Source organism: Leptonychotes weddellii, chromosome 8, assembly GCF_054177405.1.
Source record: "Leptonychotes weddellii isolate Sample4059 chromosome 8, ASM5417740v2, whole genome shotgun sequence".
Classification (NCBI taxonomy): Eukaryota; Metazoa; Chordata; class Mammalia; order Carnivora; family Phocidae; genus Leptonychotes; species Leptonychotes weddellii.
Genome location: NC_138376.1, coordinates 13,006,610 through 13,021,504, shown reverse-complemented (window position 1 = coordinate 13,021,504; position 14,895 = coordinate 13,006,610). Strand labels below are relative to the sequence as shown.

The following is a 14,895-nucleotide window of genomic DNA, read 5'->3' as shown; positions in this document are numbered from 1 at the left end:
GATGAAAAATTAAATAAATACCCAAATTCTAAAATAGTTATGTTCATGGAATATTTACTACATGCCAGATACTGTGCAAAGTATTTGGCATGCATCTCTTTTCCTATAATAGAAGTGGCCAAGTAACTTACTGCTTTATTGAATGTATGTGATTATATCAGGTATGATAGGCTAATTGTGCTTTTAGTGGCTAAGTATTTTAGCAATAAAAGTTAATCATAGAATAAACGATGGCAGTGGAAACATTTGAAAAACGTCTGATTAGACTATCAAATTCCAGTAACCTTAGCTAAGTAGATTAAACTTGGGGGAAAAAAAAGATTTTTCACCAAACTTCATACAAGTAGGAAGGACCAAACTTTTACCTGGGTCCAGTTGCATGTGTCCTTATAAATCTTGGCATATAATCCAGGAGGACTTTTTGTAAGAGTGAAGTGATACAATAGGAGCTTTTGAAAAGCAGGGGTTACCTGTATACTTCTCTCGAATATCAATGTCGAGTTAAGATGTTTTTGTCAGTGTTGTGGAACTGGATTTTCATGATAAAATTCCTCCCCTCTCCCATTCCCTACGGTGAATTACTTTAGTCCAACATAGTTTCTGAACTTCGCTGCATATCAGTATCACCTGGGTTGGGTTAAAAGTACAGATCCAGGGTCCCAGTCCGTATTTATGGAATTAGGATTTTTGAGAACAGGGTCTAAGAAACTACATTTTTAGCTAGTTCTTCTGGGTGATTTTGTTATTGAGAGCTCAAGGATTGGGAACACCCGATTTTTAAGAATTGTTTTTTTGTGATCAATTTGTAGCTATATTGTGATATATATAAAGCAAATTAATATAGAGAATTTGGTATAACTAAAGACTTATTACATTTTCAATATAAACAACTCATTTCCTGGAGGATGCTCAAACCCAGTTTTTAAAAAGTGACTATCTTTTAATATTAATTATTAATATTATTTTAATATTTTTAATATTTTAGTATTGTCTTTATATGAACTATTAGCTATAGAGAATAATTCCTATTAAGTGATCATATTTTAAAAATTCAGTATGGATTAGCTATATTGGATCTGAAGAATTTGGGAAAATTTGACATTAACAGTATTTATGTAAACACTTAGATAATGTGCAGTTATTGGAATTTTCCCTTCCAGAATAATTTGGGTTCTGTCAGATTTTTGTATGCAAATAAAGAGTCTAAAAAAGCAATAGGATCCTTAAATTTATGGGTCAGGAAACTGAGTTTTATCCTTGACTACGACTAACTGGTTTTTGCACGTTAGACGAGCCACATGTTTCCCACGCTCGGGTTCCTCATGTGGAATATAATCTGATGCTAGCCGTTCTCATGTTGATGTTAAGGGAAAGCTGATTTAGAAATCAGAAAGTTCCGAGAGAAAAGTTTAGTTAACTGTGAGTTAAGAAAAATGCTTACCACTTGCACATAAAAATTAAATGTTTACTCTTTAATCTTTAAAATTAAGAAATTTTCTTTCTTAAGTGGTGCTTCGTCAGACTTAATAGGCTGATTCGTAAGGTGAGGCCTAAGACCTAGAAAATCTTTGTTCTCTCAACAGCATTTAATAGCTCTTAAAGATTGGGCCTTCTTAAAACTTGGTTTGGGAAACTCTGGGTTCAGTATCTGAAATGATGTCTTTGTTTAATTTTGTCTTGTTTATCCGTGTGTGGTGTAACTGCTTCCTCAGGATTACTGAGGTGCAACAGTTCTGACCATGCATGTGTATTACTTGCTAAACTTTTTTGGTTGTGCTTTTACTTTCTGATCTGTCATTCATTTGGTCCTGTATTTAGATTTAACTTTAGGAATTTGTTACATCCAGAATTTCCTTGTAAGTTATGCTCATTGGCGTAAAAAGTTCATTTTTCAGTGTTCGGTGTCAATATCCCTTGGAAATACTATGTCATGAGATTTTAAAACATTTTATCAATTGCTGACAAGATTTTTTAGATCAGTGACTGATTCAAACAAACATGTTGTTACCGACTTACTTTTTTTTTTTAGTATGACATGTATAATTTAAGACAATTGAGGGCATACAAGTAATAACAATTAAAACCATTGTATAATGCTATGTTATAATTTCATAATAGATTCAGATTTTGACATTTAATTCTTATACTTTTGTAACTGAGTAGTTAATCAGTTATGAGGAAGAACAAGTTGAATGACAGCTTTTAGGAAGACAGTACTATGGCTTGAATATAGAACAGTTTTTGAACTATTTTAAATAGCCTTAACCTGATTTCTTTAAAGCAGTGATATTCTGATTGTTTTAAATTAAAAAACTTGCTTTTTTTAAAATTTTTTTTAAAGATTTTATTTATTTATTTGACAGAGAGAGATAGAAAGAGAACAAGTAGGCAGAGAGGCAGGCAGAGGGAGAGGGAGAAGCAGGCTTCCTGCAGAGCAGGGAGCCCGATGCGGGGCTCGATCCCAGGACCCCAGGATCATGACCTGAGCCAAAGGCAGCCGCTTAACCAACTGAGCCACCCAGGCGCCCCTAAAAAACTTGCTTTTAAAAGAAATTTCTTTTACTAATCAATGATAAGTACTGTAATTTACGGTTTGCAATTATATAATTAGCTGGCAAAAGGGTAATTTAGTGTAAGTGGGTAATAAGTGTTGCCATAAGCTTTGAGAAAGGCAGTGAATTAAGGCAACCCTTGAAAGTATCACCATTAAATTTAAAAACTAGTGTTTTTGCTCTCTTTAAGAAGCAGAAGCAGACAGCTATTAAATATTTACAGTAGCTTCAACTTCTATGTTAAATGAGGTTTCAAGTGGACAAACACAGCAACTTATTTTTAAATCTGGTTAATATGGTAAGAATGATTAAAAATAAGAAAAAAATGTCCTTTACATTTACCTTCATTTTAACTTTCTTTTTTGTTCATTTCTTTGTATAGAGTTAAGCTTCCATCTAATATCATATTCCTTCTGTCTGAAGAGCTTCCTTTAATATGTCTTGTAGGTCCACCAGCAATTAGTTCTCCCAGCTTTTCTTTTTTCTGAAAAAAGTCTTCATTTCACCTTCAGTTTTGAAAGCTATTTCTCCGGAATATAGATTTCTGGCTTTACAGGTGTTCTCCCCGCCACCACCCCCTCCCCCAGCACGTTCAGTCTTTAAGAAAATGTCGCTCTATTGTTTTCTGGTTTGATAGGTTCTGATGAGAAGTTTGCTATATTTTTTATCTTTGTTCCTCTATATGTAAAGTGTTTTTCCCCTCTCTCACTACTTTCAGTATTTCCCCTTTATCTTTGATTTTTAGTCGTTTCACTATGATGTATCTAGATATGTGTGTGTGGCTTATTTTTATTTTATTGTGTTTTGGTTATTTTGGGAAGTCTTTATCTTGCTTGAGATTCTCTGGGAGTCTTAGATTTGTGGTTTGGTATCTTTCATTATTTTTAGAAAATTTTCAGCCACTAACCCTTCAAATATTTTTCTTCTCCATTCTCTTTTTCTTCTCCTTCTGAGACTCCAATTACATGTATGTTAAACCATTTGAAATTGTTCCATAGCTCTTAAATGGATGATTCCTCTTTTCCCTTACCCTCCTCCTTTTGTCCTATTCTTTTTTCTCTCATATTTTAGTTTGAATAATTTCTTTTGGTCCTTCTTTAAGTTTACTGATTCTTTGCTTAACTATGTCAGGTCTATTGGTGAGACCATTAAAGGAATTTTTTTTATCTCGGATATTATGGTTTTTGTTGTTAACTTTTAAAAAAATTTCTAGCATTTCCATTTGAATTTTACTTGGGATTTCCATTTTTCTGCTGAAATTCCCCATCTGTTCATGTGAGTTTTCCACCTTTTCCATGAGAGCCTTTAACATGTAAATTATAGTAATTTTAAAGTCCCTGTCTGGTTGTTGTAAAGTCTGGGTCATTCCTGAGTTTGGCTCTATTAATTGCTTTATTTCTTGACAGTGAATTGTTTTTCCTATTTTCTTTACCCTCATTCCATCTCTAATATGTTTATCATTTGGTTAAATTAAATTTATTTTTAAAAATTCATATGTGACAGTGAATCCTCTTGGGACCTTTCTTGACATTGTCCTTCTTGTTCAAGCCTCTGTTCCCCATAACATCAGCTACATACTGTGCTCTGAAGAACCTGAGGTATTAGAATATATGCCATCGAAGTATCATTAACTAAACACTCAAAGTGTCAGCTCTTGCTAATATATAGAAGTACTATGTTAAAGTACTACAGTAAATATTTTCAGCTATGCAGGCCATATGATCTCTGTCATAACTACTCAGCTTTGCTTTTATAGCATGAAAGTAGCCATAGACAGTCTGGATGAGTATGACTACGTTTCAGTAAAACTTTATGGGCACTGAAATTCAAATTCTGTGTAATTTTGATGTGTCATGAAATATTGTTCTTTTGATTTTCAACCACTTCAAAATGCAGTACCATTTTTAGCTCACAGACTATACAGAAACTGGTGGTGGGCCATCTACAGCTCATGGACCCTACTTTGCTGACCTCTGATCTAGGGGACTTTTTCAAATTATAAGTGCATCATCTCTCTGAGAGTCTAATAAGCCACCTATGTGAGACGCATCCCCAAACTGAGAAGTCATTGATGTTGGAAACTTAGGGGAGTGATTTCCACACTTTAGATTTGCTGGAATGACACCAAAGCTTGAGATAATCTAATGTGAACACAGACTATTTAAACATACAACGTGGACCATTTCTATAAAGAAGGTAGAAATCATGAACAGCTTCAACATATGCTCTTACTGGCATGGTATTTTCAGCTTGAGGCTTAGACTATATTGAGCACATAGTAAGGGCTCAGTATCTGTTAATTATTTTATTAGAAGGGTGAGATACTCTCTAGAGGATTAAAAATACATTTAGTGTTTGTCTAATGAGATGGTTTTGTTGTTTTTATGACTTTTGGATTTTTTAATAAGTATCTCTTATGTAACTTTAGCCTAGAGTAGTGATTTCTATTTCTATTGCAAATTGTAGTTATTTGGTAGAGTTGACAAAAATGTTGTTTAGGTCCCACCTCCAGAGATTGCTTTAGTTTAGGGTAATTCTTGTGAACAGCCTGGGTTGAGAACTTTTGTTTAGGGTAATTCTTGTGAGCAGTCTGGGTTGAGAACCTTTGGCCTAGTAGAGCATCTTCTTTGATGAATTTTAGAATGAAAAACTACTTTTTAAAAACAGTATGTTTGCAGCAAAATTTAAAAAATACATATTTCAGGCAGGTGCTGAAAAATAAAAAGCAAAGAATGTATAAAATAATATCACCCATCTCTTATTTTTAAAAGATAGCCATTGACAAGTTTTCTGTTTGTGCATTTTTCTGTACATAAACATATTTTTAAGCAAATAGGATCATACAATATGTACCATTCTTTGACTTGTTTTTACTCATTTAATACATTTTAGACAACTAGAGAAAAACATTTCTCATAAATAATTTTGTCCAAGGATGAAAAACAAAAGCACAGAAGATAATTTTTGAGCAACTTGGCAACGGGAGCTGATGAGAGGTACAGATTGGGAGCAAGGCTATTTCTAGTATTGTTTGGAGGCCGGGACACATCACAGTTCTCCGGTGCAACAATCCAGGCAAAATTTGTTTAGGATGAAGATTATGGACAGCTTTGAATAGGGAAAAATAACCAGACATTATGAGATGTGCCCAGGAAGAAGGAATATTTCCTTCCAGTGAATTAAGGCGAGTGTGTGGATGGCAGGCTTCAGAGTTTTCTGTTTCGTGCATTGTATTTTTAAAATTTTGTTTTGCATCTTGTTTAGCACTAGCAAAGTCTCTCTCTGGCCTATCTTCCTTTCACTGTTGCTCAATTGCTGGAAGCTTGGATTAGGTGGGCTATGGGTGGACAGGGACCCCTGAGCCTGTGGATGTCCACATTAGCTGTATGGCCTAGACAGTTGAAGAAAAGGTGGTATTCCACGCCTGTCCTCTTAGCACCTGTCCTTCCTCTAGGGCTCTTGGACATCTGTTCCTGCTCTGCTCTTAGGATCCTGCAGTTCTCTTCACCTGAACTAACCTGGTAGGTTTCCTGTGTTTGCCAGTGGTGAGCAGGGCCTGAGACTGACTTTCTTATGCAGAGTAGGTCAAGATCTTCAGAGGCTCCGCCCACGGACCAGGTTGTGTGCATCCATTAGGTAATTCACAATCATAGTGATAACATGAAACCTAAGTTAGCTATAGATATTCTTAGCAGAGTTCAGTTTTTTCTAAGATAAATAATATGATTTTTAAAAAAAAAGAAATACGAAAATAAATTTGAATTTAGGCAGTTTGTGCTCAGTCTGCATAAGGGATAACTCTGGCCTGGTCACTAGAGGACTATTTGAGATTCTATTTTAGTTGTATAATTCTTTGATATCTTGGGGCTTTATAAAACATTAAACTTAAAATTTACATTTCCAAATGCTCAAGCAGAGTTTTTGTTGAGGCCAATAACTATGTATTCACTAAGCAAACACCATTACTTATAATGTCAAATAATCCCTCACTCATAGTCTTAAATATAGTCAAGAATTTTTTCACTCTATTTGTATTTCAAGGACAACAAAGAAAAGTGCTTTCTGGGGTAGATTGGTAAGCTATCAGAAGTGGGCTTGGGCTACGAGGCAGATGATTGACCTCTTAAGAGTATGTGCCTCTTGCTGTGGAGCCTTTCTGGTCTCAGAGATCCCTTGATGAAAATGCCTCCATAGGATTATTCCCTTATATTCCCACCTTGAAAAATTACATCTTTTAAAATAGAAATATCTTCTGAGCCGCTTAAGCTTTTTTGTCCTTAATGCATTTATTATAAATTGAAGCCATTTGTTTGGGAGCGACAGCATGAAAACATTTTGCTGAAACCTAGAAGAGAAAAACCTTAAAAGGCAAGCTTTGTCTACTTTTCCTTAATGACCAGCATCTGTCTCTTATGCCATTGAGAAGCATGCATGGTCCTTCAGCACACATTGGAAAATATACCCGATGTCCCTGCCTTCAAATGATTTCACATTAACTGAGTCCAGTCTAAGTGTTAATTCTTAAGAATTTGGCAGGCTGAAAATGATTTTATTTTTTAAATCTGTTTTCTGTGTATCTTCCCTTTTTTTAAAAAAAATAAACTTTTTACTTTGAGATGATTGTAGATTCAGATGCGTTTGTTAGAAAGAATGTGGAGAGAACCCATGTACCCTTTACCCAGTTTACCCAATGAGGACATCTTGGAAAACCACAGTGTAATATCAAAACCATGATATTGACATTGATCCACCAGCCTTATTCAGATTTCACCAGTATTACTTGTATATGTGTACTAATTTATGTGTTTGTATTTATTTCTGTACAGTGTTGTCACTTATATAAGTATCCACCACTATAGTCAAACTACAGAATAGTTCCATTGCCCCAAAGACCCCTAGTATTTACCTTCTATCCACACCTTCCTTCCTTCATGAGTTTTTTTTTAAAGAGTTTATTTATTTATTTTTTTGAGAGAGGGTTGGTGGGGGAAGCAGAGGGAGAAGGACAAGGAGACTCCCTGCTGAACGTGGAACCAGAAATGACCTGAGTGGAAATCAAGAGTCGGGCGCCTAACCGACTGAGCCACCCAGGCACCCCACTTCACAAGATTTTTGTTTGTTTCTCATTTATGGTCATGACTTAATTATCTTTGAAATTTATACCCATACTTTAAAAAGTTTATTTTTTTAGTGTGGTTAAAAAAACACAAAATTTTCCATCATAACTATTTTAAGGGTATATATAGTTCAGTAGTGATAAGTACCTTCACATTGTTGTATAACAAATCTCCACATCTTTTTAGTCTTGAGGAACTGCAGCTCTGTACCCATTTCCCTCTCGCCCAAGCCCCTGGCAACCATCATTCTGTGTACTCTCTGTGAATTGGACTGCTTTAGATATACCTCATGTGAATGGAATCATACAGTATTTATCATTCTGAGAGTGGCTTACTTTACTCAGTATAAAGTCCTCATGGTTCAGCCCTGTCATGGCATGTCCTAGGGTTTCTTTCCTTTTTTTTTTTTTAAAGGTTTTATTTATTTATTTGACAGAGACACAGCGAGAGAGGGAACACAAGCAGGGGGAGTGGGAGAGGGAGAGGCAGGCTTCCCGCGGAGCAGGGAGCCCGATGTGGGGCTCGATCCCAGGACCCTGGGATCATGACCTGAGCCGAAGGCAGACGCTTAATGACTGAGCCACCCAGGCACCCCGGTTTCTTTCCTTTTTTAAGCTGAATAATATTCCATTGTGTGTGCCGTCCGCAGTTTGCTCATTCATTCATTCGTTGGGGGACACTCGAGCTGCTTCCCTTTCTTGGCTGTTGTGAGTAATACTGCTAAGAGCATGGGTGTGCAGATAGCTCTTCGTGATCCTGCTTTTAATTCTTTTTGCTATATATGCAGAAGTGGAATTGCTGGATCGTATGGTAGTTCTTTTTCAAAGTTTTTGAGGAACCACTGTACTCCATAGCAGCTACACCATTTTACATTCCCATCAACAGTGTAATATCTGTAATGATGTTAGGATAGATATGTTTTTATTCATCCATTTTTGTTCTCTTTATTTCATGACTGTTTTATTGATCTTTCTTTTCCACTTGATAGAGAGTGAATACTAGCACCGATGGCAGATACTTTGCATTACAGAATGTTTGCATACCAAGGATGATCCTCAAGGTGACATCCCCACATTTGGAGTTCACTCTTTCAGCTATAAGTAACAGAAGACTTCCCTGAGCTAGTTTACATAAAAAGGAATTTTATTAAAAGGAAACTGGGATGTTACATTGAAACTAAGGGTAGTAATGTGGCAGGCCTTAGAAATCACTGGAATGAGGGATTTCGCTGTCTCTTGTCTTTGATGGATACATTTTTCTTTCATCCTGTTCCGTGGCTCTCATCACGTGATGCAGAAATGGCTCTTCACAAATCCTTCAGCCGCCCAAAGACTGCGGTGCTCCCTGGGGCCCAATCCAGAATTCCCAGGAGAAGGGAATGATCGGCCCAGCGGGGATCAGTTGCCTCCCCTGATGGACCTCACCACAAGCCTTGGCAGGGAGGTGGAGTCAATGCAAAGACCTGGCAAAGCCTACAGGAGCTGTACGGGCTGACTGGGAGGGCGCAGGTGGCCAGAAAGAAAGGGAATGAGTGCTAGAGAGACAATGGAAGGTGTGCTCATCCACCGTAACCTAAACCAAAATGAACAGTAATTGAGGACACTTTGAAGAAAGAACAATGGAGCTTGGAAAGGTCTGGGTAAGGACTATTAAAATGACCCGAGAAAAAGAATTAAAAAAAAAAATTCTGAGTGATGCTTTAGTATATAAAGTTGAGAGCCAAGAGGAGAATTGCCTGAAATTCCTAAAATCATAAAAGATAAAATTGTTGATTTCTGGAACAACTTGAATTAAGGAGTAGATTTCAAAAATGTCTTAACACAGTTATTTAGTGTAGAAAATCATATCTCAACTTTATTCCAAGAGATTTGTAAATTAATTAGGGATTCGTTAGACACATTGATGGATTATAGCTATATGATGGAGACATTTAGAGCCAATCAGAGGGTATCCTTAATATTCTGAAGTTCTGGAACTCTTTCCCCATCGAGCATCAGTGATGATGATCATCGTTAACTTTCATTTAGTGTTGCTATGTATGAGGCACTGTGCTGGGCATTTTTATATCCTTTATCTCATTTACCCTTCCTCCAAACCCTGGGGGCTCCCTATTTGTTAAACTGAATTTTCTAGGATGTTTTCAACAGAATTATTAACCCTCTGCTTTTCCTTTCAGAGATGTGGTACTGGATCTTTCTGTGGGCTCTCTTCTCCTCTCTGTTTGTCCATGGTGCTGCGGGCGTGTTGATGTTTGTGATGCTGCAGAGACATAGGCAGGGGAGAGTAATCTCGCTCGTTGCAGTCAGCATCGGATTTCTGGCTTCTGTAACTGGAGCAATGATTACTAGTAAGTTGCTTTTGTTTTGTTTAAGGACCTGATTGTATATATACTTTATTCTTATGATGACTGTGACACTAGGGTTATCTCCCACGGAGAATATTTTCAGCACTGATCACACTTCACCTGGAAGGTAGAGACCAGTTCATTTACGCACTGAACGGATAGTTTTTGTATTTCTCTGTGAAGACTCATTATGCAAGGTTCTGTGGGAAATAGAACAACTTGTTAAAATTGGCAAGGGGCGCAGAAATCCGTGGGGAAAGTTATTTTCTAGTGGACATAGTTTTTGCCTTAAGGGAACTCCCGATCTAGCCAGGGAGAGAGGTAGGCACACAAATTGCCAGTGATAATTGTCATAAAAAAAAAAGTGAAAACATAGCCCGTAGGTCCTCGATGCAATCTGCCTGGGTCTGCAAAGTAAAATCACACTTTCTTCTTAAACACAAATTGTTACGGCATAAATCTCCCCTGACCTACTAGACATCAGCCACATGAGAGTATCCTCGAGCTGTGTGCGGCTTCCCTCCTGAGCTGCCCGAAGCGCACCGCACACAGGCCTTGGGTCGTTCCCTTTGCCTTTCCTTAACCCCGGACCGGGGCCCCTACTCCACCTTGGGTTCAGAGACGTGGTTCTAGTTTTTGCTGTGCTGGGTGAGCCAGGACTTAGATGCGTCCTGTTGAGACCCAAGGGTGCTGCGGCCGCTTTCTGGGTGCAGTTCTAGCTGCTTCTCCATGCTGCTGGTGATTTCTGCTACAGCCGGGGTACTGGAGGCCGAGGCCGCCATTCTCTTCTGGCCTGGCGCAGCTCACTGCTGCCACGGGAAGGACATCTTCCTTTCTGGTTGGTTCCTGGCCCCCCAGATAAGAGTAAGTCCTTTTCCCCCTGTAGTTCCAAGGCCTCCTTTTGTGTGGGACAGTCACCTTTTCCCAGAGGGATTGGCACACCTTGCCTTGGGAGGAAAACCCCTGTCCCCTCGTTTCTGTGTCTGTCCTGACACTGACAGGACATTCATAAAATAGTTGTGGGACGAAGTAGAACTATGATTTTTATTGGGACTTAAGTGAATGGAGAGGTTAATTTGGGAAGAACTGGCATAGTAAACTGCACCACCCAAGAACATGTATCAGATTTCCATGTAGTCATCAGTTTTTTCATCCTTTCTCCACTCCCCGTTTGGGTTTTCTGTGTTACTCTGTGTTGGGTTTTTGTTGTTGCTGCATGCAGCCTGTAACCTTATCATATAACACCTTATCAAAACCTCATCCATTTTGCCACAGGTAGGGTTTCAAACGAGTACTCAGGTTTAGCCAAAGCACAGGATATGCGTAGTGAAGGTGGAGATTCTGCTGGAAAGGCAGAGTGGAGCCAAATCCTAGAGGGTCTTAGAAGGCAAGCCAGAATATTTGGACTTTTTTCCTGCAGGCCGCGGAAAACAAGTAAGATTGTTTTGAATGGGGTTGGCAAGGGACAAAGCAGGCCAATGGAAAAATTTACTTTAATAGCTGAATATAGTTATATGTAAAAAAACAAGAGAAAACTCTGAAAGCGCAGGGACCTCGTCTGTCTTCACCACTGCTGTATTCCTAACAATAAAGCAGTACCTGGATCATAACAGATACTCAGAAAATACTGGTTGGAGAGATGGGTGGAGTAGGGGAGGAGGTGCAGAGGAAAGAAAGGAAGAAACGGGGGAGGGAAGAAGGGAGAAACTGGGGGAAGGAAGAGGAAAGGAGTCCTTCCCTGTGATCTGAACTTGAGTCTGGGAGCTGAACAAGAGTAGTAGCTGTGGTTAGACATGAAGTAAGGACTATGGCAAAAGGAAACAATCCGAATTAGTTTTATTCACTGTGGTGGCATACAGTGAGGCTTGAAAGGGACTGCCAGTGTTTTTGATGGGCCCCGCTGCTGTAAGTGTGAACCCATGAACAGAGGATGAAAGAAGGAACAGCCCGCTCAGGATTTGTAAGTAGTTGTGCGGATATGTGTATTTATTGGCATAAATTATTGTAAAAGCTAAGAGAGCAGGAGAAATGTCACTCTCCTTCAGTTTATCTCTAATGATGCATTTGTACATATATTACCTAGTTTTAGTTCAGCCAAGAATAAAATAAGCCAGTGATTTTAGAAACTACAGTGTTATATTTTAAATCCTTAAAAAGAAAGTCTGACATAATTTCAAGTAAAAATTTGTATCCGGGTTAGCAATAAAGTATTTAAATTTTTCTGGCTAGTCTTTGACCTGCAGATACTTGAATTAAGAAAACTAGCCATAATGAGACTATATTATCTATATTTGTTTTCTTAATGCAATTTGTGAGTGTCAGTATGCTCTCAACTGTGTATTCAAGTCTGCAGATGATTGCTTCATATCTCTTCTGAGTAAGATATTGACTGAATATAGACATATATCTGTTATATTTTGCTCCTTCTTAGGTTTTATTTCCAATACAGTGATTTTTCATTTTAGTTGGTATTGATGGTTAATACCAAAATTGGGAGAAACCAGCTGTCTGTATAGTGCCATCAGTTGGCATTACATACCTAATTTTAGCAAATCTGAAGGTATAAAATGTTATCTCTTTGTTGGATTAATTTCCATTTCTCTAATCACTAAGGAGTTTGAACAGCTCTTCCTGTGCTTATTATATATTTAGATTTCTTTCTCTGCAAATTGCTTCTTTAAGTTATATGCTTACTTTTCTTTTGGGGTTCTTCTTTCTCATTAAATTATAGGGGTTTCTTATACATTCGAGGTATTGGTCTCTTGTTGGTTTTGGACTTTGCAAGTAACTTCTCAGTCTTTTATCAGTTACCATCATCTATGATATCTGTTGAGCAGAAAGCCTTAATTTCTGTGTTATCAGCGCAGAGTTTTTTGCCTTATGGTTTATGATTTAAGAAGTTCTCCCCCACACCAAGGTCAAAAGATATGCTGGTATATTTTCTAATGTTAATTTTACAGTTTTACCTTTAATACTAAGGCCTTTAATTCCTCTAGAACAGGAGTCAGCAAACATTTTCTTATTAAGGGCTAGATAGGAAATATGTTAAACTTTGCAAGCCCGGTGGTCTCTGTCACAGCTCTTCAACTCTGCCATTGTGGTGTGAAAGTAGGTATAGACATGTGTAAATGAATAGGCATAACTTTTTCCAATAAAACTTTATTTATAAAAACAGGGATCTAGCATTCAGGCATAATTTCATAAATTCCTGATTTGTGGCCTGCTTTAGAGTCTAACTTTGTATTTGGTATTAGATAAGATTCCAGGTGTATTTATTTTTCTTCCCACGTAATAAGTCAGTTTTGACCACACCATCCACTAAAAACACCCATCCTTTCCTCATTGACTCACCTTGTTTGCGTATTATGCTCAAGGCACAAGGATCTGTCTCTGAACCCTGTGCTTATTTGTTAGTCTTTTTGTGTCCTTGCAGCATTTTTTTTTTTTAATCCCTGTGGTTTTTTGGTATTTCTTAATACCTGGTTGGGCTAGATTCCTCTCATTTCTTTCTCAAAGTTAGCGTAGCTGTTTAGTGGCTTTTATTCTTTCACAAAGATTTTAGAATTTGTCTACTTAGTTTCTCAAAAAGTATAACTGTGATTTTTATTCGGATTTAATTGGATGGAGAGGTTAATTTGGGAAGAACTGGCATAGTAAACTGTCCTACCCAAGAACATGTATTAGATTTCCATGTCTTCAGATCATCTTCTGTATCTTCTGTTAGAGTTTTAAAATGTCTTTCTCAACAAGAGGGTTGTATATTTTTGGTTAATTCTTGAGCTCTTTTGTCATGGTTGTTGCGCATGGTATCTTCCAATGACGTTGGTTAGTTTTATTGGTGTAGAGAAACACTGTTCAGTTTTCTGAGTTGAGTCTATGAAAGATAAAGCAAAAAACTGGTTTTTGGAAAGATACTAAGATGAATAGATTGCTGGCAAACTAATTTTTAATACAAAGTTAAGGCAGAAAATTATAGAAAAAAATAGAATAACTACAGACCCAATAATAGAGGTAGAATAAAGAATTATAAAAATAACAGTTTTGCGAACAGGGATATATTCCTAAGTATAAAATGTCAAAATTGGCATAAGAAGAAACAAAATATGAATAGGACAATAAGTATATTTAAACAGTTGAAATGTTGAAGACCCTCCCCTCCCAAAGGAACTCCAGGCTCAAATGGAGTTTGAAGAAGCAATTTAGTTCCTGTTTTATCCAAATTATTGAGGAAATGGAAAGAGTAAAGCCGTGCACAGCTTATTTGCTGAGGCCAAAGTAATCTTGTTAAGCAAGAAAAAGACCGTGCAGGAGCGGAAAAGTGTAGGCTCATTTAGCTTTTGAGTGTTACCCTAGGAATACAAAGATAATTCAGGATCCGGCCTGACTATGGCTGTATGCCAATAAAACGTTATTTATGGAAACTGAAATTTAAATTTTGTAAAATTTTCATGTATCATGAAGTATTCTTTTGATTTTTAAAAAACCATTTAAAAATGTAAAAACCATTCTTCACTCCTGTGCCACGTCCGTGTGATGTGGTATGTAGGTTGGACCTGTGGACCACAACTCGCTGGCCCCTCCTCTGACCACACAGGCTGATAGAACCAACACTGTTAAAACCAGACCTGCCGTTGCCTTCGCATCTACTTTCTCTCAGGAAATATGGAGGGCAAATCAGATCACTTTCTTTGGTGTGTCGCTGTATATTGACATCTTTTGTCCACTGGTGGCTCTTCTTCTAGCCTCTCTTGACCTTGTAGGTTCATATCTTTCACTAAAGTCGCATCAGCTCAGCAGTGTTGCTTTCTCCCCGTCGTCTTCACTGTGCCAGCATTTGCTAGTTCCTGAGTCCTCGGGAGTACTTCACTTATTTCTAAGTGAT

General features: G+C 37.6%; 1 protein-coding gene across 4 annotated transcripts in view; it reads left to right on the top strand.

The window, feature by feature from the left end:
* The window catches only part of TMEM170B (transmembrane protein 170B), a 34,929-nt gene that overhangs the window by 7,813 nt on the left and 12,221 nt on the right, over positions 1-14,895 (top strand). For all 4 annotated transcript variants that reach the window (XR_014147512.1, XR_014147513.1, XM_081827676.1 and 1 more), the window contains exon 2: positions 9,846-10,016. Coding sequence is in view for 2 of the 4 variants with exons in the window: in XM_081827676.1 (XP_081683802.1) it covers positions 9,846-10,016 (171 nt within the window). In the remaining 2 variants the exon portion in view is untranslated. The remainder of the gene's footprint in view (positions 1-9,845; positions 10,017-14,895) is intronic.